Source organism: Hemitrygon akajei, chromosome 22 (genome assembly GCF_048418815.1).
Source record: "Hemitrygon akajei chromosome 22, sHemAka1.3, whole genome shotgun sequence".
In the NCBI taxonomy this organism is placed as follows: domain Eukaryota; kingdom Metazoa; phylum Chordata; class Chondrichthyes; order Myliobatiformes; family Dasyatidae; genus Hemitrygon; species Hemitrygon akajei.
Genome location: NC_133145.1, coordinates 42,682,743 through 42,708,602, shown reverse-complemented (window position 1 = coordinate 42,708,602; position 25,860 = coordinate 42,682,743). Strand labels below are relative to the sequence as shown.

At 41.0% G+C, this 25,860-nt stretch overlaps 1 protein-coding gene and 1 long non-coding RNA gene across 6 annotated transcripts in view; one reads left to right on the top strand and one right to left on the bottom strand.

The window, feature by feature from the left end:
- LOC140714669 (protein sidekick-2-like) overlaps window positions 1-25,860 on the top strand; it is a 919,455-nt gene that overhangs the window by 730,974 nt on the left and 162,621 nt on the right. For 2 of the 4 annotated variants that reach the window (XM_073026117.1, XM_073026120.1), the window contains 5 exons: window positions 3,269-3,372; window positions 8,698-8,768; window positions 8,985-9,120; window positions 12,331-12,387; window positions 25,522-25,623. In XM_073026117.1, the coding sequence (XP_072882218.1) occupies window positions 3,269-3,372; window positions 8,698-8,768; window positions 8,985-9,120; window positions 12,331-12,387; window positions 25,522-25,623 (470 nt within the window). The remainder of the gene's footprint in view (window positions 1-3,268; window positions 3,373-8,697; window positions 8,769-8,984; window positions 9,121-12,330; window positions 12,388-25,521; window positions 25,624-25,860) is intronic. The other 2 variants (XM_073026118.1, XM_073026119.1) reach the window with 2 other exon arrangements.
- Window positions 19,166-25,860, bottom strand: part of LOC140714671 (uncharacterized) — a 36,872-nt gene continuing 30,177 nt past the window's right edge. For both annotated transcript variants that reach the window (XR_012095969.1, XR_012095968.1), the window contains exon 3: window positions 19,166-20,094. This is a non-coding gene — a long non-coding RNA (uncharacterized lncRNA). The remainder of the gene's footprint in view (window positions 20,095-25,860) is intronic.

Genomic DNA, 25,860 nt, shown 5'->3' with positions numbered 1-25,860 from the left:
CTCCCTTCCTCACCATTCCCACCAATTGACCTCAATTCTTCAACCAACCAATACCCATGAACACTCTCACTCTATATCCCACTAACTCTCACACCACACACTTACCCTCCTTTCCTTTATTCTCTTCCTCTCTATTTCCCTGTCTCACCTACCTTCTCCACTCCCCCATAGCTCCCACCCCCATCAGCTCTCAAAACCTCCCCAAACCCTCTACTCAGACTCAGATATATTTGTCACATGTACATCGAAACGTAGAGTGAAATTTTTCATTTGCTTACCAACCAGCACACCCAAGGCCATTCTAAGTCTTTGAGCCTCTACCTCTGGACTTTGAGTACACCGCCTCAGAATAGACATATGTCCATTTAAAACAGAGGTGAGGAGGAATTTATTTAGCCAGAGGGTGATGAGTCTGTGGAATTCATTGTGACAGACGCTGTGGAGGCCCAGTCATTGATATATTTAAAGCAGAGATCAATAAGTTCTTGATTAGTTAGGGTGTCAAAGGTTATGGGGAGGTGGCAAGAGAATGGGTTTGAGAGGGATAATAAATCAGCCATGATGGAATGGCAGAGCAGATTCGATAGGACAAGTAGTCTAATTCTGCTCCTATGTCTGATGGCTTTTTCGTCACGGATGTTCATGTTCATCTTTTTCCATTCATTACTATTGTGTTCTAAAGTAGTTGTATTTCTCATTGGAATGGAATAATTGTTTTCCATATTAATTGTAGCTTTCAGCCTGTTTCAGCCACTATATAATGTCAGGCTTCAAGCATGGCTGCAAGACAGCTGCAGAACAGCTAGTTCATTCCAAATCCATTACACAAATTACACCCTTATCTCCAACCATGCCTGGCTATTCAAAATCATGATCTGAGACCAAATAATGAACTTGTTTAAAATGCCATTATTTGGCCATTTTGTTGATTTCCTTGCTACTTCCCCAAGACAATTTAACACTTGGTACATCTAAACAATGTAGAAGTAAATGTTTGTCTTTAGTTGGACGTTCTAAACATGCAATAAAGTCAAAAAAGTCAATGATTCAATGGAACTAACCATCAGGGGCAGAGTTCAACATTTACATGTTGTTATATTGTGCACTTTGCATGTACACCCATATCAAATTCCTTCACTGTGAACTTTTAAATAAGGATAAGGAAAGGGTAAAAATAACAGTTACTATTATAAGGAGCAGAAAATGAAATATTACAACAATTTGAATTAAGAACAACTAAAGTCTATTGTTTATTGGTTGTCATAGGAACAAGTACAATGAAAAACTGTCTTGCAGTAGCATCACAGGAACGTTACGCAGCAGAATTCAGAAGAAAATCATAAATTAAATAGCTTTTAACTCAAAAGAAATGTTAAGATTCAAAGCTAAGTTTGAAATTATCAATATCTTGCCTGGCTGGATGCATTTATTAAATCTGGGCATATGCAGCACATTTAAAATAAATCACGTACCAAAATTGAAAATAACAACAAATTTGCAACAGAGCATTGGCGGTGTGTAAATCAGTTTCTTTAGTGTTGATACTGGAACTCAAATCATGAGTTAATCAGTGTTACATTAAATTTGAAGGCCAAAATACATCTGAAAGGTAGATATGACAATTGAGTTTATGAACTCTACTTAAGAGCACATGATAGTCTGAGGTAAGTACTCACATCAAAAAATGTACATTTCAAGAATAATCAGAATGACTGTTATAGATAGAAGAAATTAGTTACTGTTTTTCTGATTCTTTCAATTTTCTCCACTCTTTCCCCAAAGTTATTTTGATTAGTTTTCACAACCCCTGGTTTCCATTGCTAGCTCAGCAGAGACCACTCATTATTCATGGCTCTGAATAGAGAAGTCGGTTAGGTCTATTCAAGTATCTGGGGCAACAGAGGCAAACACAATCTTTTCATTCCAGTTGACATGGAAAATACTTTAGTGGATAATAGTTAATAGAATTAGGAGCAGAAAGCCAAGCTCGATGCTCAGAGGCTGGTGCTGGCAGTCCTGCAGGAGTCAGCCAGTTAATAATATGTAATGGAAACTAAGCTCTTCTGGTTGTAACTAAAACAAACAGAACCACTTGTAATGCCACAGTAGTTACATAAATAGAGCCAATGGATCAGGCACTTCTGGGAAAAGAAGATATGAATGATAAATCCTTCGTAACTCTTCCTTGCTAAATGTAGGTGTAGGCCTTTCAAATTCATAATGTCAGAGCAATACACAAATACATCTATTTCCATATTTCCTTATGACTAGATGGGAGCAAACTGGCCCACGGTGTCTCACCTGATGAGTATCTTTAATATGGGAAAATCAGTTTCCAAGACCAAAACTGAAAAATATCAAGCAGATTTGTGTCTGTGGTCTGAGAAGATTAACATGCAGCAAACTACATTAACTTTAAATAATACCCAGACAGTGAGAAACTGGAAATATCATTGTACAGAAAGCAATGTGAATTCAGTACTCACCATGATCCAGATTTTCATGAAGGTATTCTGCTTGGGAAATGTATGAAATAAAAGCTTTAAAAAAGTAAGACATCTCTCACAAAAAAATGAATCTCTGTGTTGTGTATGGAGATAGATATGTATTTTGATAATAAATTTACTTTGAACTTTTAAAAGAGCATTGACACTTCCCCTGCTGCCTTGCTTCTTTTGCTTTCTCCCATGATCCACTCTCCTTTCCTATCAGATGGCTTCTTTGGCCCTTTGCCTTTTCCACTTATCACCTTCTAGCTTCATCCCTCATTTCCCTACCATTGGGCTTCACCTTCTAGCTTATCCTCCTCCCCCTCCCTCTACTACCTTATTCTAGCTTCTTCCCCCTTCCTTTCCAATCCTGCTGAAGGGTCTCAGCCCTAGACCTTGACTGTGTATTCATTTCCGTATATGCTGCCTGACCTGCAGAGTTTGGCCAGCATTTTTGTGTGTTGCTCTGGATTTCCAGCATCAGCGGGAATCTCTTGTGTTTGTTGACATTCATTGACAAATAAGACAACCAAATTTTATATTATTTTTGAAAGAGAAAGATACAGTACATAATTAAGAGTTTTCATGGAGAAGAAATTGTGGATAAAGTTTACGTGATTGAAATGAAAAAGCTTTATTTTTAGATCGTATCTATCACAAACCTTTTAGGATTTCACAAAGCATATTGCAACCAATACAGTATTTTTCAAGTATAGCTATTGTCACTCCAGAAGAATATTAATTTAACTAGTGACATCAGATTTGATCATGTATTGCAGACTTAAACCTTTCACCTCTTACAAATTCCGTGTGAAAGCGACTAATGACATTGGCGACAGTGAATATAGTGAGGAGTCTGATTCTGTCACAACGCTGCAGGCAGGTGAGTCTCAAGTTAAACCATAAGGTCAAGACAGGAAATACAAAGAGTTTTATATTTCCAATGTTTCTTTTTGTCACAAACTGCTTCAATGGAGGATTTATCATGGAATGTTTTATTTGAAATGCCAAATGAATATAATTCCTGTGTTGGTAATAAATGGTAATCAGGTGTCTCCAGATTGCAAACTGATGTTTAATATCATCAAATAGGTCCTGTACTGGAATGCCCTCCTAAACTTTTGTTTCCTCTCTGCATCAACAACTGTTCCCTGTTACGTAACCTCGTAACCAGGTAACTTCCCAGCAAAGATAGCGGGATCAGCTGAGTCGGATGCTACTATTTTCAAACGTTTTATTCAAAAAGGGGCACAAACGTATGGTTAATACAAAACATTCAGATCACATACATCGTCAAAACTCAATCTAAAACACCGGTGTAATAATAATCAATCAGAAATAAGCTCTATAGTTGTCTAGGGGTAATACTGAGTCCAATTGAAATATAAAGAGTCACTCAGAAGTTTGCAGGCTTTTCCCTTTGGGGAACTGCTGGGGTTTTCACGTTGTAGAGAGAGAGAGAGATGGTTTAGAAAGGATAAACACTTGCCCGTTGTCTTTACAGAGCAAATCCTTGGAATCAGGGGAGCAGGCTTCCCCGTTGTTATTTAAAAGTGGTCTTCCGTTGGTTCTAGCCACAGATTCAAAATTTGGAATCTAACGCACGTGGCTTCCTTCAAAATGGCTTCCCGCTCCCACGGGAATCGGTATCGTGCTTCCTTGGTGTCTCCTTGGTGCGTCTGAGGGTTGTCCCCCCCTCAGACCCTCCTTTATACTTCACGGGATCGCAGGTGTCAATCAGGTTGCAGGTGATGCGATCTCTCTCTCAACCAGCCCACTTTGCCCGAGGGCTTTTCACGTGGTCTTCATGAGACAATAGTCAATATCGCCTTTATTCTGCTTCTCGGGAGAACGTGGTCTTCCGCACGTCTCTCTCTCTTGGGTCAGTTGACCCCCCCTTGACTAGGGCTCTTGCGATTCTCACAAAGGAGGGGGCCGAGGGCATAACATCCCTCAATCTATGGAATTCTAGCAGAGAACAGAAAATTAGGCATCTTTCCAATTATCTATTAATCAAAGGTCTAAAGGTCTTTTTGCAGGAAAAGTGGGAAAATTTTAATTTTCTCCGTTATGGTTATTATAACTCAGTGGGAAGAAGCTGTTGCTCAAACATTGATGGTGGATCTTCAGGATCCTGTACCACCTTCTCCATGGTAGTAATGAGAAGAGAGCATGCCCTGGATGGTGAGAGTCCTTCATGACGGATGTCACCTTCCTGAAGCATCTTTGAAGATGCCCTTGATGGTGGGAAGGCTAGTGCCCATGATGGAGCCAGTTAATTTTACACTCCTCCGTAGCTTTTTTGATCTTATGCATTGGTGCCTCCATACCAGACAGTGATGCAGCCAGTCAGAATGCCCCCCTCCCCACGGTACATCTGTAGAAATTTGCTGGATTCGTTGGTGATATATCGCCTCAAGCTCCCAATGAAATATAGCTGCTGGTGTGGCCAGGATAGATCTTCAGAGATGTTGACATCCAGGAACGTGAAGTTGCTCACCCTTTCTACTGATGAGGACTGGTGTGTGTTCTCTCAATTGTCCCTGCAATCAATTACTGACTTACTGACACTGAGTGCAAGATTCTTGTCATGACACCACCCAATAAGGTGACCTATCTCAATCCTGTATGTCTCCCCTGACCTGTTCCTCTATGTAAACATCTTGCATGTATTCATGGCTATTTTCTTGGTCTTGCAACTGCATGTGACTTTCTGCTTTCTCATTCCCGGCTATATTGGTACAATGACATAATGATAACTTACTGGTCTGCACAGACCTTGACTAATAATCCAAGGTATCAATTTAAAGTTAGCCAAGACAACAGGGGTATATAAACTCATGTCATGAAATAAGTTTTGACCCTGAAAAGCTCCACTACTCACATCACCCTCTCACATTTGAAAAATGTTTCTGTGTGCACCTCAGAATTGCTGTTGATTTGCACCTGATTATGTTCACACAAAGCCCATTTGTGGTGCCATCCTGTCGGAATGAATGCAAGTTATTGTCGCTGTGTAGCACGTGTTGCAACAAGGCAAAGTGAACTTTTAGAAAACCTGTTACCAACCATATGGCCAGTGACATCATCTGGCAGCATCTAAGTTGACCGCATAGCTGATCAATGCCAACTGTGTATTCCTTCTTTCATGATATTCAGAGATTTTAAAAAAGGTGATAAATAGTTTCTATACAAATGTTACAATTACACTTGTATCCCCAGCTACTGATGTCAGTCATCTTACAATCTTCTGTGGCCCTTCTGCTTAAAGGGAACTTGCTCATGAGAAGACAGTGCTCATGAATCATGCATCTCTGCATTGAAGAAAGCACAATGAAAGTACTTCAGTGCTCTTGGCACAGTGCCTCCACAGTGGACAGATAAATTTATTCTGATCTCAGACAAAGAAGAAGATAAAGAGAGATTTTTTTCTCTTTGACCGAGCAAGCTGTTGCTTTTCCAAGTATTGTGCAAGTCACATGGTGTTACAGTGGTATAGTTGCCTGTAGCGATGAATGAAATGAATTTGAAAATAGTTTCAAATGACTCATCGTTAGCATCATAGGGAGGGATCTTTGTTGGTGTACGATTGTTTACAGTTGGTCTTTTTCCACGAGTCATGGACAGTTCAGGGAGCAAACTCTGAGCAAGCGTATTTATTCATTTTAACAATCAATTTTGATCCTGTTTTTCTTTGCCAACCTTGGTTAGGAGTTAACACCTTGGTTTAACAGGTCATCAGTAAAATTCCACATTCTCTGGTTTCCGCTCCATTTACTTTTCACAAAACATCCAGTTGAAGAACAGTTAATCCATTTTGCACTTTTGTTCTTCTTACACCAGATTATAATTTCCAAACATCCAGCCAGTTGACAAAGTGGAATCCACAGTTATGGTTCCGAGCACATTACTTCAACCTGTGCTGTAGTGTTCCTGGTACCAGTTTGTTGAATTACACTTTTGTTTTGCTCCCTGGAGGAAGTATTCAACAATAAGAATGAAAGGGCATATTTCAGTCATTTTTCTTTTCTTCTTGGCTTTTGAATAGTTAACATTCCAGCCCAAGCTCAGCAAAATCAGATGTTAAAAGCAAACATCATTTTATTTAACTGTGCAGTTAGTTATCTGCAGAAAACCATTATTTAAAAAGCATAATCAGAACACTTTTTTCAAAATATGAATTCTTACATAGTTGTAGGATGCAATTTTGGAATTTACTATGACAGTATGAATGTGGATGAAAAGGACTGAAAAGTGAGTAGTACCATGGACTGAGGTACTAATTTATTTTGGCATTCATGCAAGAAACATTTCAGGCAATTATACGTAAACTGTGATAAAAATGCATAATCTGGCCAAAGAAATTAATTGCAAAGGAATTTAATGATTTACGATTTGATGCAAGACTCAAATAAATGTTATCATTAAACATTTTAAAACTTTCTATACATTTCAAATGTTCAGTTACTGTTTATTTTGGGCAAGTGACGGTCTCTTTCGCTTATTTGGGTTGATTATTTTCACAAAGGCATTTGGAAAAGAATTTTTATAGTATTTCCCAGTGTACTTGAAAAAGTGAAGTTTCTTACTTCAGCAGTGTTGATGACTGCCCCAATCAAAGGTGTAAATTCCATTTTCAGGAAAGCAGAGGTGAGCAGATTCATTGTGCAGATTCTTGCACCTCTGCTGACAGAAACTGGAGAGCAGTTTGCTGCTTATCATGTCAATCAAAGAGCAGTGTAACATGTAAAAGAACCTGAAGAGGAAGGGAAAAAAGGAATAGGAAGTGGGAGTTGTTCACTCAAGTATAATGCAGATTCTGTTTGATATAGTTGCGTTTGGTATTTTTGTTATTGTGCTATAAAGGGGAAGGGTGGAAGAAAGCTTTATCCACATGCTGAAGGGTCCTAAATTTAAGACCCAGCAAAACATGAATGAACCAGCTGGTGGTGCAGTGGCACCAGCACCAGACTTCAAAGTGAATGATCCCAAGTTTGAATCCTGTTGGCCCCTTGCATGCTTTCTATCCGTGCTGGGTCTAGTGTCAAGCTGGTAAAGTGGCCTTGAAATAAACAGACAAAATTCTAAGGAAACGGCAAAAAATGGTGCCGCCCAATGCAAAAAGGAACAACGAAACATAAATGAAGTCAGCTGTATTCATGTGTATGAGGACTTCCCTGGCCCAGTTCAGCTTGTAATGTTGTGATTGGTGTGAGATTTGTTTAAGTGAAAATAAGAACCATCAGTAGTTATTCTGATAAAACCTGAAAAACGTAGACAAGAAGATCTCATACTTCCAGCATGGCTTGCTTTGGCTTTAAGTGGTGAGCCTGAAAATTTAAAAAAAGGAAGTTTAGCTATGTAGCTTTGTTTCAACACTCAGTGACACTGCTTGGCAGCACGTGTGCAAGACATCAGACAGAGAGCCAAAGAGTAATCATCATCATCATCGTATGCTGTGTTGCATTGATGTGGGCAATCAAGGTCTTATCCATGACCATGATTGTTCTTGGCAAATTTTTCTACAGAAGTGGTTTGCCATTACCTTCTGGGCAGTGTCTTTACAAGAAGGGTCACCCCACCCATTATCAATACTCTTCAGAGATTGTCTGCCTGACATCAGTGGTCGCATAACCAGGACTTGTGATTGGCACCAGCTGCTCATATGACCGTCCGCCACCTGCTCCCACAGCTTCACGTGGTCCTGATCAGGGGGCACAGCAAATACAACACCTTGCCCAAGGGTAATCTGCAGGCAAACACAGGGAAGGAGTGCCTTACACCTCCTTTGGTAGAGACCTATCTCCACCCTGCCACCCACATAGAGTAATACAACATGGAATAGACCCTTCAGCCCCACTTCTCCATGCCAGCCCTGATGCCTACCTAAGCTAGGCCACCTTGCTGAGATAGAACAAAATGCTGGTAATCTGTAACTCCTGTCAACATACACTAATCCTCCTCACATACTAAGAGCAGGCACTTAGACAATGTGACCAACACTGAAACAATGATCCTGCACTGAGACATTGCCTTCAGGGGAAAAAGAATAGAGATACATGGTATGAGGGATCTAACAAAGTGTAATTTTATGGACAACAAATCTCTCCGCAGAAGGATGTGGATTACAAATTAGAGTTACTGGCAATGTTTCTGCATAGATCTGGGATCACCAGCAGAGATTCTGACGTAAGGTTTTGTATTGCAGCTCCAGATGAGGCACCGGAAATTCTCTCTGTGACACCACACACTACAACCTCTGTAATGATTCGCTGGCAGGTAAGTTAATGAAGATTCAGGAAAAACTAACCACATTTCACAATGTCCCGTGATTTGTCGTCAAGCAAAACCATGGGTTACTTTGGAATTAATGGAGCAAAGTATTTAAACTGGGCTATTGTGCAATGCTGCGCTGCACCGAAGTAAGAAAGCTCTTGGTGACTTGTATCCTTTTCTTTCTAAAGAATTCGTTGTCTCTGTTTCCTTCCCCCAAAGCCACCAGCAGAAGAGAAAATTAATGGAATACTTTTAGGATATCGGATTCGATACCGAGAACTAGTTTATGACAACTACAGAAGTTTTACCCTTCGAACTGTGGGTAATCCCAGTGTTAAATGGTCTGAACTAACACGTAAGTTGTTTTGTTTTTATAGTGTGATATGGGCACACACGTTATTTATCTGTCTCCTTATAATGTGGTGTTTCTTTATTAGTTTGAACAGATTTAGCTTGGTGCTTTCATTTCTATCCCATAGAAGCAAATACAGATTGTTACAGTTAATGAACTCATTGCTGGGTAATTAGCACATAGCACCTTGTAATAAATGCCTGATGTTGAAAGACTGGAAACACCCAATGACCCCAGGTTACATCACTGATGATGTTTCCCAGCGCATCCTAGGATGTATCTCAGCATCATTGAATCTGAGAGCAGACAGCCAACTTAAAATGGCACTGAGACAATTAACCTCTTCCTCCTCCATCATAATTGCAATGGCTGATAAATTAACTGAATTTAAGCGGTCCTTCAATTAATGAAGGTTATCTTTTTGGATGGTATATATTGTACAGGAAACACAGTTCTCGTGTTCATCTCAAAATACTAAAATTGACTTTTGTTGTGTTTTTTTTATGAACCCAAACATTTGAGTCACAGAATTAAGTTGGAATAGAACATGAAAGAGAGAAATGTGACGAACGTCAGACATGGATGCAGTTCAGGTTATTGGTATTCTTATTGTTCTGAAAATTGAAAACAATTAATTAGGCTCTGAGTTTACATACAGAATAAATGGATCTATGAAGTTATGTTATTAAAATAGGAAAAATTCTGAAAGTGAAGCTAAGGTTTGCAAACTATCAGTAGTAATTGGGAATTGGGAGGAAGCTGAGCATTGTTTGGAGTCATACACACAAAAAAAATTAATCATGGTTGTTTGAGCTCCACCAGCTCAGCTTTGGGTGTGCTTTGGGAAAATTCTAAGCATGAAAACTTAGCTGTTAGCGATTTCCCATCTGTTTCATTGTTAGAAGTGGGGCTGCTCATTGAGAGTACAATGTACCTATTTATTCTTACTTCTCAAATCATAAAATAATATTCACTACCCTTAACTTCCATGCTCTGATTTTCCTCCCAACAAAGAAGGGTCTGATCTCCTCCTTTTCACCTTAACCCTCCAGCCCTCAACTATTGGCTTCTTTGATTGGCCTAATACCTGTAACTCAACTCACCTGAAATATCTACCCATTTCCTAATGAACTAAGTTCCTCAGGGCAATACCTTAGGCTTAGCGTCACAGTCAAATGAGTTCCCAAAGGGATGGTCGATGATGATTGAATTATACTGCTACATGCACAAATCCTCAGCAAATAAAGCCATTCGTACCTAAAAACAGGAAGACCTGGTTAACATTCAGACAAAACAGGAAGACCTGGTTAACGTTCAGACATTAGCTGATTTTGACGGGCAATATTTACCACACCAAGTGCTATGCAATGATCACTGACAACAAAGGAGAGCCTAACCACCTACAGTCAATGGCGCTATGACCATTGTGCCCTTCACCTGGTGGTCATCATTGATCAGAAATGGAATGCACCAGCCACATAAATACTCTGGCTATGAAAGAAGGTCAGAGCCTCAGTATATATCCTGTAGTGAGACTTAACCATTGTCTTCACAAAGCCTTTCCAGCATCATTAAATGTGTTGGAAAGACCTTCACTGGCCTGAATTAGCACAGTTCAACAAAATTCGAGAGTTTGCACAGATTTGGCCCGGCACTTTCATTTTGAATTCTGCAGGTGCAAGCGCAGTTTATTGATTTTTTTTTAAAAGTAGATCGAAACAGTTGTTCCTTCTGCATCATAATTGGTTAAATATTAAGTGACCTTCAGCAGTCTTGCCAGTGATATCCACATCTTGTGAATGAAAATGTACTCAACTAGTTCCAAGTAAAGCTTTCTTGATAGGAAAAGAACTGCCTGAATATTTCTAAATGGATAAATCATTGGTAAAAATAAAATATCCTCAATACAGGAAATCATAAAAGATGAAACAAAATATGAACATGCTAAAAAAAAGTGAGATAATAAATCCTAGATTGGGATTTCAAAAGTTGAACCATGAGTAGGAAGGGCAAATGGGAGAAGCTAGTTTTGAGATTTTCGGGAAGTGTCAGCTTATGAAGAAATATGACCTTTTCAATGCCATACTGAAATAGGGAGACAACTGTATTCCGGTGTGTTTAAAGTTTAAGACAAGCAAGAAGGGAAAGCATTGTTAAAATGTGTAGAAGTTTATTGATGAACTGCTAGTAAATCAGCATTCTTATACAAAGAAGTATAACCAAGTTATGGTAGACTAGTATACAGTATATTTTTATTATTCTGCTTATTATTTATTATTTCCCAACACTGAACATTCTTGCTTTGATGAACTCAAGGAGAAATCGTAAAATGTTTTATTGCAATCATACTTCAGTATGTTATTTTTATACTTATGCTCAAAGACACTCATGAATGTGAATGTACGTGACAGGCCAGGTAAACACACAAATAAAAAAATTTAATATCCATGTTATTATTCCATTTATGGAATCATCGCTGTTCTAATGACTAATTGAATCGACCTTCATTAATCCAAGGTGAGAAAGTGAAGAATATAACAATCACTCCAACCTGAGGTCTTGCTTTTGCTAACATTCTTCTTGCTTTTTTTCAAACCTGGATTTGTCCATTGTTTTTACCCCTACTGCGTGTACTGTATAGCAAAACATCAGTATCTTATAAATTCCTCAGATCATCGGTGTCTCAGTACATTTAACTGCATTGTTTTTTAATTAATTCAGATTATTGCACTTGAAAATTACCTTTTTTAACAAGATATATAAATAGTTTTAGAATTACACAGAGGAACTGGAGCAGTTTAATAAGTCTTATTGAACACTCTGATGTAAAATTGTACTCCATCACCTTGAAAACCCTACAACAGATACCATCTAATGTAGACCTTGTAGTCAACAATCATAGCTATAGAATTACTGAAGACTGTATTGATCTTGCCTATCATTATTTTTATTGAGCGATACCCCTTGCTTAGAACATTGCCAAAAGTTGATTTCTTTTAAGCTATTAATCTGGTGCTCGTTTTCGCTTTTAACCACATATAGCTAGTTTTCCAATAATAATAGCAATAATTTCCAGTAACCTCCTCTGTGTTTTAATGTGTTATTCAATTGCACCTGCAGCTATTTAAATGAATGTTACTTGAGTGATGTTTGTATTTACTAATATTCACTGTCTGTTGTAACCTGTATCTTCATGCATCACATTTCCTATAGCAGTGTATCATGTTCGGAACCTGAGTGATTCTTCACTAGCACAATATGAGCTGGACAGTAAGTCAACTTTATTACATTTTTCAAGATATGTATTGTTTCACTCTGTTTTCTTTTCTTTCCTCACACCGAGATGCCGGTGGCCCAAGAGAGGAAAGGTTGAGAGGGAAATGGGCCATACACAAGCAAATGAGATTAGTGTGGATTGGCACCTTGTTGACATGGACAAGTTGAGCCAAAGGGCCTGTCTCTGACTTGGATATCACAATGAATCTATAAGTAGGAATTGAGTTACAAAAGTGCCTGCAATTATTTAATACCTCCTATAAATAAGTATTCCTGAAGTTTCATGTTAAACAGCACATGATTTTGTTGTGCTCCATTCTGGCATACAAGCCGATGAATACTGAGGTGGATAACAAATCCAGGCAAATATATGTGAGGAATGCTGCCAACTGGGATTAGCCAATTCAGTTTAAGGATGCTCTGGCTCCCTTATGAACTTCATGGCTCAGCTTCACTCTGTGTAGTAGTTTGATTTATAAAGCCATCCAGCTTCAGGGATTTGTTTGGTGAAGGAACTGCCTGGAATGTTTAAGATTGAGGTGAGCTTTATTTGTCAGATGTGCATTGAAACATCAAAACATACAGTGAAATACATAGTTTGTGTCAATGGCCAATCCGGATGTGCTGGCGGCAGCCTGCAAGTGTTGGCATGCTTTTTCTGCCCATATTGCATGCCCAGAACTTCTAACCCTAACTCTTACATCTTTAGAATGTGGGAGGAAACCAGAGCACCCAGAGGAACTCTGTGCAGCCATGAAAAGAATGTACAAGTTCCTTACAAACAGCAGTAGAACTGAACCCCAGTCTTACAGCTGGTGCTATAATGGTGTTAAGCTAACCGCTGCTACCCTATTTATATAAATCCCTATATTTTATACAGGGATTTTCCTACTCAATATGCCAGCAAATGGTTGAATATCATTCCTTGTTATCATATTGATGGCCTTCTTCAAGGCCTGTAAGTTCCCATTTTGCAATTTTTGTAGCTAGGATGGCTGGCTGGTGGCGTAGTAGTGTTAGCACTGGACTTTGGAGCAAGAGGTCCCGAGTTCGAATCCAGTCAGCTCCCTTGCAAGCTCTCCATCCGTGCTGGGTTAAAAGCTGGTTATCTCTTTAAAAAAAAAACTCACCTGGCCGAAGGCAATGGCAAACCACTGCTGTAACTTTCCTTGTACACAGTTTTCCAATATGTCAGAGCAGCGTGGAAGGAAATTGTCCGCTAGAAATATTAATTCCGGATGCGACATACCTTATCGGCAGGAAGTGTAAGGTGCATTTTGTTGCACAAGTTAAAATGAATGGATTTGGGTTTCAGTTTAGGGTCCTCCTCAAAAATTAATTCAACATTTATCTTTTAAATCGCTATGGGATAGTGGTAAAGAAAGCAAGCAGAATTCTAAGTTGTATTAAATACGATGAAACTAAATGTTGAAAGCAAAGCAGCAAATCTGTAGTGAGAAGAGTTGGAGCTAAATGAAAGAAAAATTGAGATAAGTGAAGAGTCATTCACCTTCTTCACTGGATACCAGGCAAAGCTTAAATATAATTTGCTTGTTTCTCATCCCACTAAGTACAAATTTCCAATTGGAAACTGGTGTAATTCCTTCTGATTGTCAGATCAGGTGGCAATATGTCAATCATATGGTGGTTGCTGGACTATGCACATGTTCATTTTGGTAACCAGACAGAACTGTCATGTCCAAAGAATACAGGGGCTTCATATCTTAACGGTTATAGTTGATGACCCAAGAAACCAAATGATTTCTCTTTCTCATAAGCAAGAAATAACTTTAACAAAGCAGTGCATGATTCTTTATACAGGAAGTATTTGTGAGGGTATTGTTTCCTTGTGTGAGCAAGTAGAGCTATTTGTAAGCAGCAGTTCATCTTACAATAATATTTTTGTGCAAATTTAGTTTTTCAATACAGAGTGCAAGAATACTAGGATGTACTCTGACCTCTGGCTAAATACCTTCTTTGATTTTCATTTTATAACGGTTTCCTAGACATAGTCATAACTGGATAGGAATAGAAGGAAAATGGCCTTAATTCGTTTTTAAAATTGGCCTCATTTCTGCCTTGTATAACTTAAATGGCTTCTGGTCATAAAGCACTATTGTTTTGAGGCCATAGGGATGCTGTTACTGAAGTGCATTAGAATGAAAAATATTAAAAAGAGCATCTTAAAAGATTGCCTCATTTGAAAAATTCAAGTTGCTTGAAAGATCAGAAGAACTTTAAATAGTTTGCTGGTCAAATCCAAACCAGATCTTAATCCCCTGCTGATCTGATCTACTTATCCATCACCAGACATGAACATTTGTATTTCTTTAGAGGGCATTATTTAAAATCTGCAAAAAATCATGATTAGTTCCTGAGCATTAACCCTGACCATCTGAGAAATTGCATCTAGATTTTTTAACCTTTTGCTAAAGTCAATTGCTCTTTGCTGATAATGCATTTCCACAATACCATACGTTGCTCAAATGGTCAACCATTATATGTGAAACTTAATAGTAAACTGTCATCATAATGTATAACTGTGAGGCTGAATTTTATTCTAGTCTCACCTTTGTTCAAAAATGTGCACTTCCAATGGAGGTTGCATATACTGAAATGAAAACCCTGCCTATTTGTCCTTTTCTTACAATCCAACACTGTTGACTGCAGCAGCCAACTTTGCATACATCAAATTTTAGCCCTGGACCACTCCTGGCTCAAGTCATTTGAATGCTTATGTTTTTTCTCCCAATGATGCAGAACTGTCAGTCACGTGTGCATTGATATCTGGATGAAGGGAAATTTTAACTTGTACGAGCAGCAAGGTATTTTATTAGAGGATTAGAGTGGCACTTGGCAATATTTAATCCATCCTAAGAAGCATTTGACAAATCTTAATCCATCTTAATCTTTACCTTTTGACCTGAGGCATGGGTAATTATATTATACTGACGGTTACCTGCGGCCAGTTGCATTTTAGATACCCTTTATTATTGATTATTCAACCAATAAGATTTTAGGAACATACATAACGGAGAAATAAAGCTCAATACAATAACCCTATTTCATTCTCCGTTCAAAAGACACCACGTAACCAAAAGTCTGGAACAAAAGCCAGGTATTAGTATTAGTTTGACAGTAGTTGGCACTGACAGGAGCTAATGGTGTAAATTTTGTCAGTCATTGACTCGATCACTGCATCACTCAGCATGCATTGAAGGTCACCAAGGGGTCCTGTTTGAATAGCTGAGGAGATATTGCTATTTCTAGACTGGCCAGTGTGCACTCGGTGACTAACCAAACTGAAAAATTTTCAAACGGTATTGAAAAGATACATTGTTTGTGAAATATAAAATCCAAGATAAAACTGAAAAGATGAGCACAATTAAGGTGCTTTCATTTGAATGTTTGAACCTTTTTAAATAAAATACTTGAATTAGAAGCATGTGTGGTGAAAAATATAAGAATTGTGGAAATTTAGTTCAGACCTGAATGCTGGAAGTAATTTCAGTCTGCAGGATGGTAGATTGTATGGCAAAGCAAAAACAGTGCAAAAAGGAGTTTCTTTCTATGTCCAGATTAATCTCTGGGTTGTCTCTGGGAGGGGAAAAGAATAAAGCAAATTTACCTGCTACAGATCTGGGGTAACTGTACAGTAGTTGGTTGTTTATTGTGTGTAAGGTGAGCAAGAACTAATTAAAAGTTAAGAGTTAGGCGATGGGTAAAATAATATCCAAGTACACTTTTTTCCAAAGAATTTGTAAGTTATACAACCTTGAGATTTGCTTCCTCACAGGTAGCCACAAAACAACAAACACAAAAATAAAATTAAAATTAAAAATTGTGCAAGAGAAAGAGCAAGAATACAAATCGCACAAGCAGTTGAAGTGAACAACAGCATTCTGAACCACAGTTGAGTCCTCAGATCCAAACTCCGGAACAGCCCGGAGTAGGCCCAAAGCCTCGCATATCAGTTCATCATACAGTATTAGCGGGCACAGCAGCCTCGGCGCCATGGAGACGGAGAAATAAAATCAGAAAATGTAGGTCAGGCAACATCTGTGGAAAATGAAATAGTAACATTTCATAGCCAGGACCCTTCATTGGAACACAAAGTGAAGAGTGAATATTAATGCGCTGATACAGGGGAAAACCCACGTCGCCTTGTTGGTGCCCAAAGCTGATTTGAATCATATTTTCGTTGGACTTTTAAACAAATGAGGGGACTTGTCATCCTGAAGTAAGTGTGAGGCTGCTTGAGTGTTCAAATCAAGCACCTACAGCCAATCGCCAATGCAAAATTCAGCTACAAATAGGAGAAGCAGAATTGGGGTAGCAGGACACACAAATAAGTTTGGGTCCATCGCCAGCCCTGTTACATGATCATCCCGTTGGTTCCCAGTAACCCTGCAACAACTGTACAGGGCTTTCCTACTCTGCGAGAGCAGACAGCAAGCGCGTTGGCGCCCTGAACTCGCTGCCTTGAAATGGCTAAATCTGTTTTGGGTTTCACAAAACTGCCTCTGAGTGAGTCAGACAACCCATTATGAAACGACATGCTTTTTTCCTCCATCACGCCAAATTTAAAACAATGACAGCATTAAGTATGACTGGATTAAATGGGTGAACGATGAAGTAATTGTCAATTACAAGGGATAGGCAGCAAAGAATCAAGCTGACATCTCCCAGTGGTTAGTCTTCACTCAGGCCTTCTCCTGTCTTTTCTCATCAACATTTTTCAAAACTTGGCAGAGCAGTAACAATGAGCAGGGAAGCTTTAGAATGCAGGAGGATACAGATGGTCTGAGAAGCCTGCCGCAACAAGAGCCTCTTTTTCAACAACCAGTTTACTGTGAATTTGTGAGCAAATGAGCATTGACAAGATATCTATGTAAAGCTAAATCCAGATTGATGGGATTTATGCACCAAAGATTTTGGTGCAAGTCTCCGGGTTTGCTACATCTTGGTGCCCGTGATTGTATTCACTTCTTGTTTAATACTTTGATGGTTTTTGTGGAAATTTCCTTTCTTAATAACTGACTTGACCACACCAACAGCCAACAGCTGTCTCATCTCATGGACAGCAAGGCGAACAAGAAGTAGGTATTCAGAAAAGCTCTTGACGCACATGGGATTAGTTGCATCAAATGAACAATGGCTGCCTCTCCAGGCTTTAGATTTTTGGGGCAACCTTCCAACTTCTTGCCAGATCAACAATCAATTTTCTCTTTTAGCTCACTGAACCTGCAGGTAACGCGAGCAGTACGACAGCCAAGTACTGTACCAAAACTCTGGGGGAGACTCAAGTCGAGATGTTAAATGTGCTTCTTGAAACACTCAGGGTGGCACCAGCAAATCAGGAATAATGGAGCTGTGATCAAATCTGAGATCATCTCCCAGGCAGTGCCAGCAAAGACCAGGAACTACGCACGTGATTTCAAGACATTAATAAACTGGGGAGTGATTTAAAAGAAACTATGTTCTGCCTTACATCAAGGAAAAATCGAATGAAAAGAGGGGCACCATTAGGAAAATTAACACAGAGATATCAAAAAAACATACTGTATGAAACCTTCAGCATAAGACAGGATAACGTTGGAGGACATATTTCAAAGTAGTTTGGACAAATGCCACTGTAAAGAAATATAGCAAAGAGTATTATTCAAAATAGTAGTTTCTGTTCAGCAATATAGAAGTTTAATGATTTCGCTTTTTTTAAATTCACAACATGGACTGACTGAAGCTCAATTTAAGAAATAGTTAAATTACTTGCTGGTTACGTTTTCTAGGATTGTTCATCAGAGATGAAGATATGGGATTGCTCTTCCTGCTTTGATTCTGTAACCTGAGTTTTGTTTTGTATCTCCAAAACATTAAGTTAATCGAAATGTAAACTAGGAGCAGGGAGGTAAATGTGTGTACTTGTTTTTTTTTACTTTAAGCAAGGTGACCATGTCATGACTTATGCAATTCATGTATTTTTTACATATTGCCATGATGAATTATAATAAGAATGGTTAATCAAGCAATATATTTATATTATTACTCAAATATTACTGGAATATTAAATACACAACACTTGCTTAGCTATAAATTCCAACTCAATATGGAATGCATCTCAACTGTATACACAGCATATTATATAATACAACTGCTATACAGACATTCACAGCATAGTAAGTTTTAAGTTGTCCCATTCATCCCTAAAGATTTAATCACTGTGGAGGATTTCTTACTCTCGTGGGATAATGTCTTTCCTGACGAGGGGTATCACTCTGCATGGGAGACTAGTGGTTGTGAAACAATCTCAGACTTTGGGGCCTCCTCCGTGGTGATTGTAGGAGTTGACCCTGAGACTGCCTGAAGTGATTCTGATAGCAGTAGCTACCTTTCCTCGCTAGCAATTGACTCTGCTCTCCTCAACTGATTGGTGTGTCATCTCCTGAAGATATCTGACACAATCTCCACTGTGTGGGAGAGTGGTCCAGTTCTGCCCTTAGTCTTTTTTGAGTAACCACTTTTGATCACCACTATAGTCCCTGGTTGTGACTTTTCCAGGAGTGAAACATGGAACCTCCTTGTTTGAGGAGCCTTCAGTTTGTCTCAGATGTTTGTCTTGCCCACTCCTTCTGAGATTGGGTTTGAGGAGATCCAAGCATGAAGGCAAGGGACAACCTGGAAACGGCACCTCTGGCGGGCTGTTTGCTGTGGATTATGCTGCATTGCAATATGCAAGGTAGAAATTTGCGAGTTTCTGTCTCAGTGTCAGTGTAGTGTGCTCTGCTACGTTACTCGCAGTACATTATTTAGACTCTGGACAAACCTTTCCATAAAGCCACTTGTAGCTGGGTGGTACGGCGCAGATGTGATATGTCTTATTCCAATCATTTTCAGGAATGACTGAATCTGTTCCTCCACAGACTCCTTTGTCACCGACTAAGTGTTCGAAACACCAGTCCTTGCAAAGAGGCTTCTCAATGCATCAGCAGTGTGTGAGGCCATAGTGGAGGCTATTGGGAACATTCCTAGCCACTTTGCATCCAATACTACCAAGAAATTTGTGCCCATGAATGGTCCAGCAAAATCCACATGAAGCCACTGCCAAGGCAATGCAGGTCATTTACAGGAATGTAGAGGCGCTACATTTGGCATTTTCTGGCCGCGTTGGCCTCCCGAAGTGAGCATGACAAGCTGCTCGACCTGCTGACCTCTCCCAGGCCACCGGACCACGGTTTGAGCCAGTGCTTTCATTTTGACCACGCCAAGATGACCAGCATTTAGCTCCTCCAACACTTCAGTTTCAGCTTGGATGGTACAACTCTGAATCCCCACATAAGGCAACCTCTGTCAAGGGCAATTTCATCTCGGCACTGGTAAATGAGGCAACTGGGGTTTCTGCTGTACATTCCAGCCTTTTTTGGATGGCCATGTAGACCTGAGACAGTGAGGGGTCTTTTCTGCTTTCCCTTTGGATCATCTCTGCTGTAATAGGAGAAACGTTTGATTCTGTGTTTGGCCAAATTCCTCAAGAGGACTGTCCTTCTTGTAAATTTTCTGGGTATTTCCTATTCCGAGGGTAAACTGGACAATCCATTGGCATTTCCATGGTTAGTTGTCCTCTTGAATTCAGTCTTGTATTTGTGTCCTCCAGGAAACAGCCCCCCTCTGTATTCATGCTGCTGCTGTTAGTGGAACATCGATCTGTGGATTGAAAATGGACACTAATGGTTAATGATGAGCAATGAGGGTAAACGCTCTCCCATACAGGCACTGGTTGAAACGTTTACAGCCTCAAACAAGATTCAAGGCCTCTCTGTCTGTCTGTATGTAATTTTTCCCTACAGTGGTAAGGGAAAGGCTATGTATAAGTTCATTTCCATCACTTATAACATGTTACATGATTGCATCTATACCAAAAGACGGGACGTCACAGATAAGCTTCACCAGACATTGTGCATCATAATGTGTGAGTACAGTGTCTGAGGTCACTATTTCATTTACCTTTGTGAAAGCCACCTCGCACTGCTTCGTCCATTGCCATTTCTTCCCGATCTGTAGTAATAAGTTCAAGGGATGGAGCACAGTAGCCAAGTTCGGCAGAAACTGTTATAGTCATTGACAAATCCTAAACGGAACCACAACTGTGACATGTCCTTTGGCCTTGGGACATCCACCACTGCTTAAATTTTCTCAGCGCACATGTAATCCTTGTGTGTCAATAGTGTGACGACAGTAAATGATGCTTGGTTGAAAGAATTCATACTTGTCGCATCATGCTCTGAACCCATAATCTTCTAATCTTTTTGAAACTGTTTTGAACTTCTGGGGCTGTTCCTTGCCGTCCTTACTGGTAACAATGATGTCATCCAGGTAACATTTATTTTTGCTGCACCCTGGTCCACACCTGTCTGCCAAAGTGCAAGTGCAGCTGCTACTCCAAAAATAAGCCTATTTATGGCAATAAAGCCCTTTGTCAGTGTTTATGGTGAGAAACACTTTGGACTCTTCTTCCGTCCCCATCTGTAGGTAGGCCTCAGCTAAGTCCACATTGCTGAAGTGCTTTCCTCGAGAAAGGTTTGCGCAAAGATATCCTGGACAAAGGGTGTTGATCTACTTTCACCACTGGGTTGATGGTAACCTTAAAATCACCACAGATCCTACCAGACCCATTTTTCTTGGCTACTGGGACCATTAGCACTGCCCATGGGCTCCACTCAACAGAGGAAAGAATTTCTTCAACCTCCATGCCATCCAGCTCACTGGCTAATTTATAACAGATGGTACCAGTGGGAAGCTGCAGTGAGGGTCTCTAACACTGAGGCTCAGAAGGGAAGGGAGGGAGAAGAAGACTGTAGTAGTGATAGGGGATTCCATAGTTAAGAGCAGACACGAGATTCTGCGGACATGATAAAGACACCCAGATGGTATGTTGCCTCCCAGGTGACAGGGTCTGGGACATCTTAAATCGCATCCAGGGCATTCTAAAGGAGGAGGGTGATCATCCAGAAGTCCTGGTACATATTGGCACCAATGACATAGGTAGGAAAAGGCAACCTCACCATCAAACCTGCAGACAAAGGTGGTGCCGTAGTAGACTGGCGGACGGACCTCTACCTCACTGAGGCCAAACGGCAGCTCTCTGACACCTCCTCATACTTACCCCTGCCACAGGACCCCACCAAAAAACATCAATCCACTGTCTCCCACACCATCTCCACCCTCATCAACTCCGGACACCTTCCTCCCTCAGCCAAAAAACTCATAATTCCCACACCCCGCACAGCTCGGTTTTACCTCCTCCCCAAGATCCACAAGCCTGACTGTCCCGGCAGACCCATAGTTACAGCCTGCTCCTGCCCCACCGAACTTTTGTCTGCCTACCTGGACTCCATTTTATCCCCCATAGTTCAGTCTATCCCCACCTACATCCAGGATACATCCCATGCCCTTCACCGCTTCAATAACTTCCAATTCCCCAGCGCTTCATTTTTACCATGGTTGTTCAATCATTATACACCTCCATCCCCCATCAAGAAGGCCTCAAAGCCCTCCGCTACTTTTTGGATAACAGACCCCACCAGTTCCCCAGCACCACCACACTCCTCCGGTTGGCGGAGCTTGTTCTAACTCTCAATAACTTCTCCTTTGGTTCTTCCCAATTTCTCCAGATCAAGGGCATAGCCATGGGCACTCACATGGGCCCCAGCTATGCCTGCCTCTTTGTGGGTTATGTGGAACAGTCTATGCTCCAAATCTATATTGGCACCACTCCCCAACTTTTCCTCCACTACATTGACGACTACATTTGTGCTGCTTCCTCCACCCATGCTGAGCTCGTCAATTTCATCAATTTTGCTTCTAACTTTCACCCAGCCCTTAAATTCACTTGGTCCATCTCGAACACTTCTCTCCCCTTTCTTGATCTCTCGGTCTCCATCTCTGGAGACAGACTATCCACTGACATCTTCTACAAACCCACTGACTCCCATAACTATCTTGACTATACTTCTTCCCACCCTGCCCAATGCAAAAATGCCATTCCCTATTTCCAGTTCCTCTGTCTCTGCCGCATCTGCTCCCAGGATGAGGCTTTCCATTCCAGGACTTCTCAAATGTCCTCTTCCTTTCAGGATCTTGGTTTCCCTTCTGGCGTCATCAAAGATGCTCTCACCCGCATCTCCTCCACCTCCCGTACTTCAGCCCTTAACCCATCCTCCCGTCACCACAACAGGGACAGGGTTCCCCTTGTCCTCACCTACCACCCCACCAGCCTCCGGATCCAACACATTATCCTCCGCAACTTTCGCCACCTTCAACAGGACCCCACCACCAAGCACATCTTTACCTCCCTACCCCTCTCAGCTTTTCGCAGGGATCGTTCCCTCCAAGACTGCCTGGTCCACACGTCCCTCCCCACAGAACTCCCACCTGGCACTTATCCCTGCAAGCGCAAATGCTACACCTGTCCCCACACCTCCCCTCTTACCACCATTCCGGGCCCCAGACAGTCCTTCCAGGTGAGGCAACACTTCACCTGCGAGTCTGCTGGAGTCGTCTATTGCATCCACTGCTCCCAATGCGGCCTCCTCTACATCGGCGAGACCCGATGCAGATTGGGGGACTGCTTCGTCAAGCACCTCCGCTCCGTCCGTCACAATAGACAGGACCTCCCAGTTGCCACCCACTTCAACTTTACCTCTCATTCCAACTAGATATGTCCACACATGGCCTCCTCTACTGCCAGGATGAGGCCAAACTCAGGTTGGAGGAGCAACACCTCATCTACCGTCTGGGTAGCCTCCAGCCTGGTGGTATGAACATTGAATTCTCCAATTTCTGGTAATTCCCTCCCCCTCCCCCTTCCCCTGTCCCAGGTCCCTCTCTGCCTCTCTCCCCTTTCAACTTTCTGCTCCTTTACCTCTACAGTTCTTTCATGCTTATCCCCTCCCCCTCCCCCCTTTATCCTTCCTCTGATTAGTTTTCCACCTGGCACCTCTAGGCCCTGCCCCCTCCCCTATCTCTATTACCGGGCTTCGGCCCTCTCTTCCCCCCCATTCCTGATGAAGGGTCTCGGCCCGAAACGTTGGCTACTCTTTTCTCACGGATGCTGCCTGACCTGCTGACTTCTTCCAGCGTTGTGTACGTATTCTAGGATAAAGCAGCATGTCCTGAAGAGAGAATATAGGGAGCTAGGTAGTAAGCTGAAAAGCTCTGGATTGCTGCCTGTGCCACACATCAGCGAGGGTAAGAATAAGATAATTTGGCAGTTGAATGCATGGCTTAAGAACTGGTGCAGAGGTGAGGGTTTCAGATTTCTGGATCATTGGGATCTCTTCTGGGAATGGTATGACCTGTACAAAAGAGACAGGTTACCCCTGAACCTGAGGGGGAACAACTGCCTCATGGGAAGATTTGTGAGAGCTCTTGGGGAGGGATTAAACTTAACTTGGTGGTGGAAGGGAAGCTGAGTGATAGGGCTGAAGATAGGGTTGGTATACAAGCAGAAGCAATGCGTAGTGAGACTGGTAGAAAGGACAGGGCAAAATTGCGGTCACTGGGATGAGTTGCAGTATAGCAGGAACAAAATCAAAAAGGGTGAAGGTGTTATTTTTGAATGCACATAGTCTACGAAATAAAGTGGATGATCTTGGAGCAGAGTAAGAGATTGGCGGGTATGACATTGTGGGCATCGGCGAGTTGTAGCTGAAAGAAAATCACAGTTGGGAGCTTAACGTCCAGGTATACACATTGTATCTAAAGGACAGGCACGTAGGCAGAAGGCGCGACATGGCTCTGTTGATTAAAAAGTGAAATCAAATCATTAGAAAGAGGTGTAGTCAGAGAAATATCAGGTCATGCATTTGAGGAGGTGCAGTGAAGCAGAAGACTAAGTTCTGTGGAGAAACAGAGGGGCCGTGATGTTATTTCTACAAATCCTTAAAGATAGCAGGACACATCAGTAAAATGATTCAAATACACTTGGAATGCTTTCCCTTATCATTCAAAACAGAATACAATAGCAAAGTGTTATGTTGTAATTGTGCACACCGGCTAGGCCACGGCTGGAATGGTGCGTACAATTCCATCACCTCATTGCTCTGAGGAAGGTGCAGAGGAGAGTTACAAAGGTGTTGCAATGACTTTTTCCATGAGGTACAATCAGTCGAACTGGGTTATTTTCTTTGGGGGAAAAGGTGGAATCTGGGGGTAAGTGCACAAAATTATGAGGTCCTACTTTCAAGTAAATAGAAAGGAAGGACCTTTCTTTCCGAGCAGAAGAATCAGAAGTTAGGGATTGTAGATTAAGAAATAATTTGGAGAAGAGTAAGAGAGAAGATGAGGAAGAATCTTGACTCTTGAGTCTGACAGAGATTGGAAATCATTGCAGCACATTAAAAACAAAGTACTTGGAAGTGTTCCTGAACATCAGCTTACAGGAATTTGAAAATAATTCTTTTACAGCCCACACAGACAAGCTGGGCTGAATGGCCTCCTTCAGTGGCATAAATTTTCTGTAATCCTATGATTCTGTTTGTGTTTCTTATCCCACCCAAAAAGTGGGGCCGTGGTATGCAATCTGGTTAAGTGGTAAGCTTTCCGATTTAGAGGTTTGACACTGATTACAGTAATGTTCATAATAAAAGGAAAGCTATACCAGGAACTAGCGTGGGGCAGCATCTGGATAGTTTCAAAAGTAACAATCATCACGCATTTTGGAACAAATCAAGCATCTCTGACTTCAGCTTGCTGTGATATAGTTTATTTAGTTTTCCAGAGGGCCTCTTACGAAATCCCACAGGAAATGCCAGTAATTGAGCTTAACTCTTGAAAATCTTTGGTAAAAAGTGGGGCTGGATTAGAATCAGCTTTTGAAAAAAGGAAACCAGGATTACTTTTGTAATCTTTAAGTCCAGACTTGGGAGTGAAGGAGAGCTGGGGGAGGTGGGTGATTGCAATGGAGTCCTCTGCAGATCACCGCATCAGAAGCCAAGCATCAACCATACAATATCGCCAGCACAGTCAGTCAGACTAACTAATCTCATTGTACTTAATTACTGACTAGGATATCTGATTGTACATCTGGATAGTTGCACTGGTTGTAACAACTTTCTTTCTTCATCCACACAGAACTGAGCAAGCACAAGCGCTATGAAATCCGAATGAGTGTGTACAATGCAGTAGGGGAAGGGCCAACCAGCCCTCCTCAAGAAGTGTTTGTGGGTGAGGCAGGTAAGTTCAACGTCATAGACAGGCGGTAAAAACCAGAGAAGTCTCCATTAGACACATAATGCTCCAGGGAAGTCTCCTATTTCTATCCTGTTATTACAGATTTCACTTAGCCTAAACAATTGGCAGAATGATGCCATACTTTTAATAATTTTATGCCTGATAAGTAGACAAAATAATCTCCAGAATCCAAGTTTCATTTAGAAGGGAAAAACTTACTTCCTGAAAACTTAGAGCAGA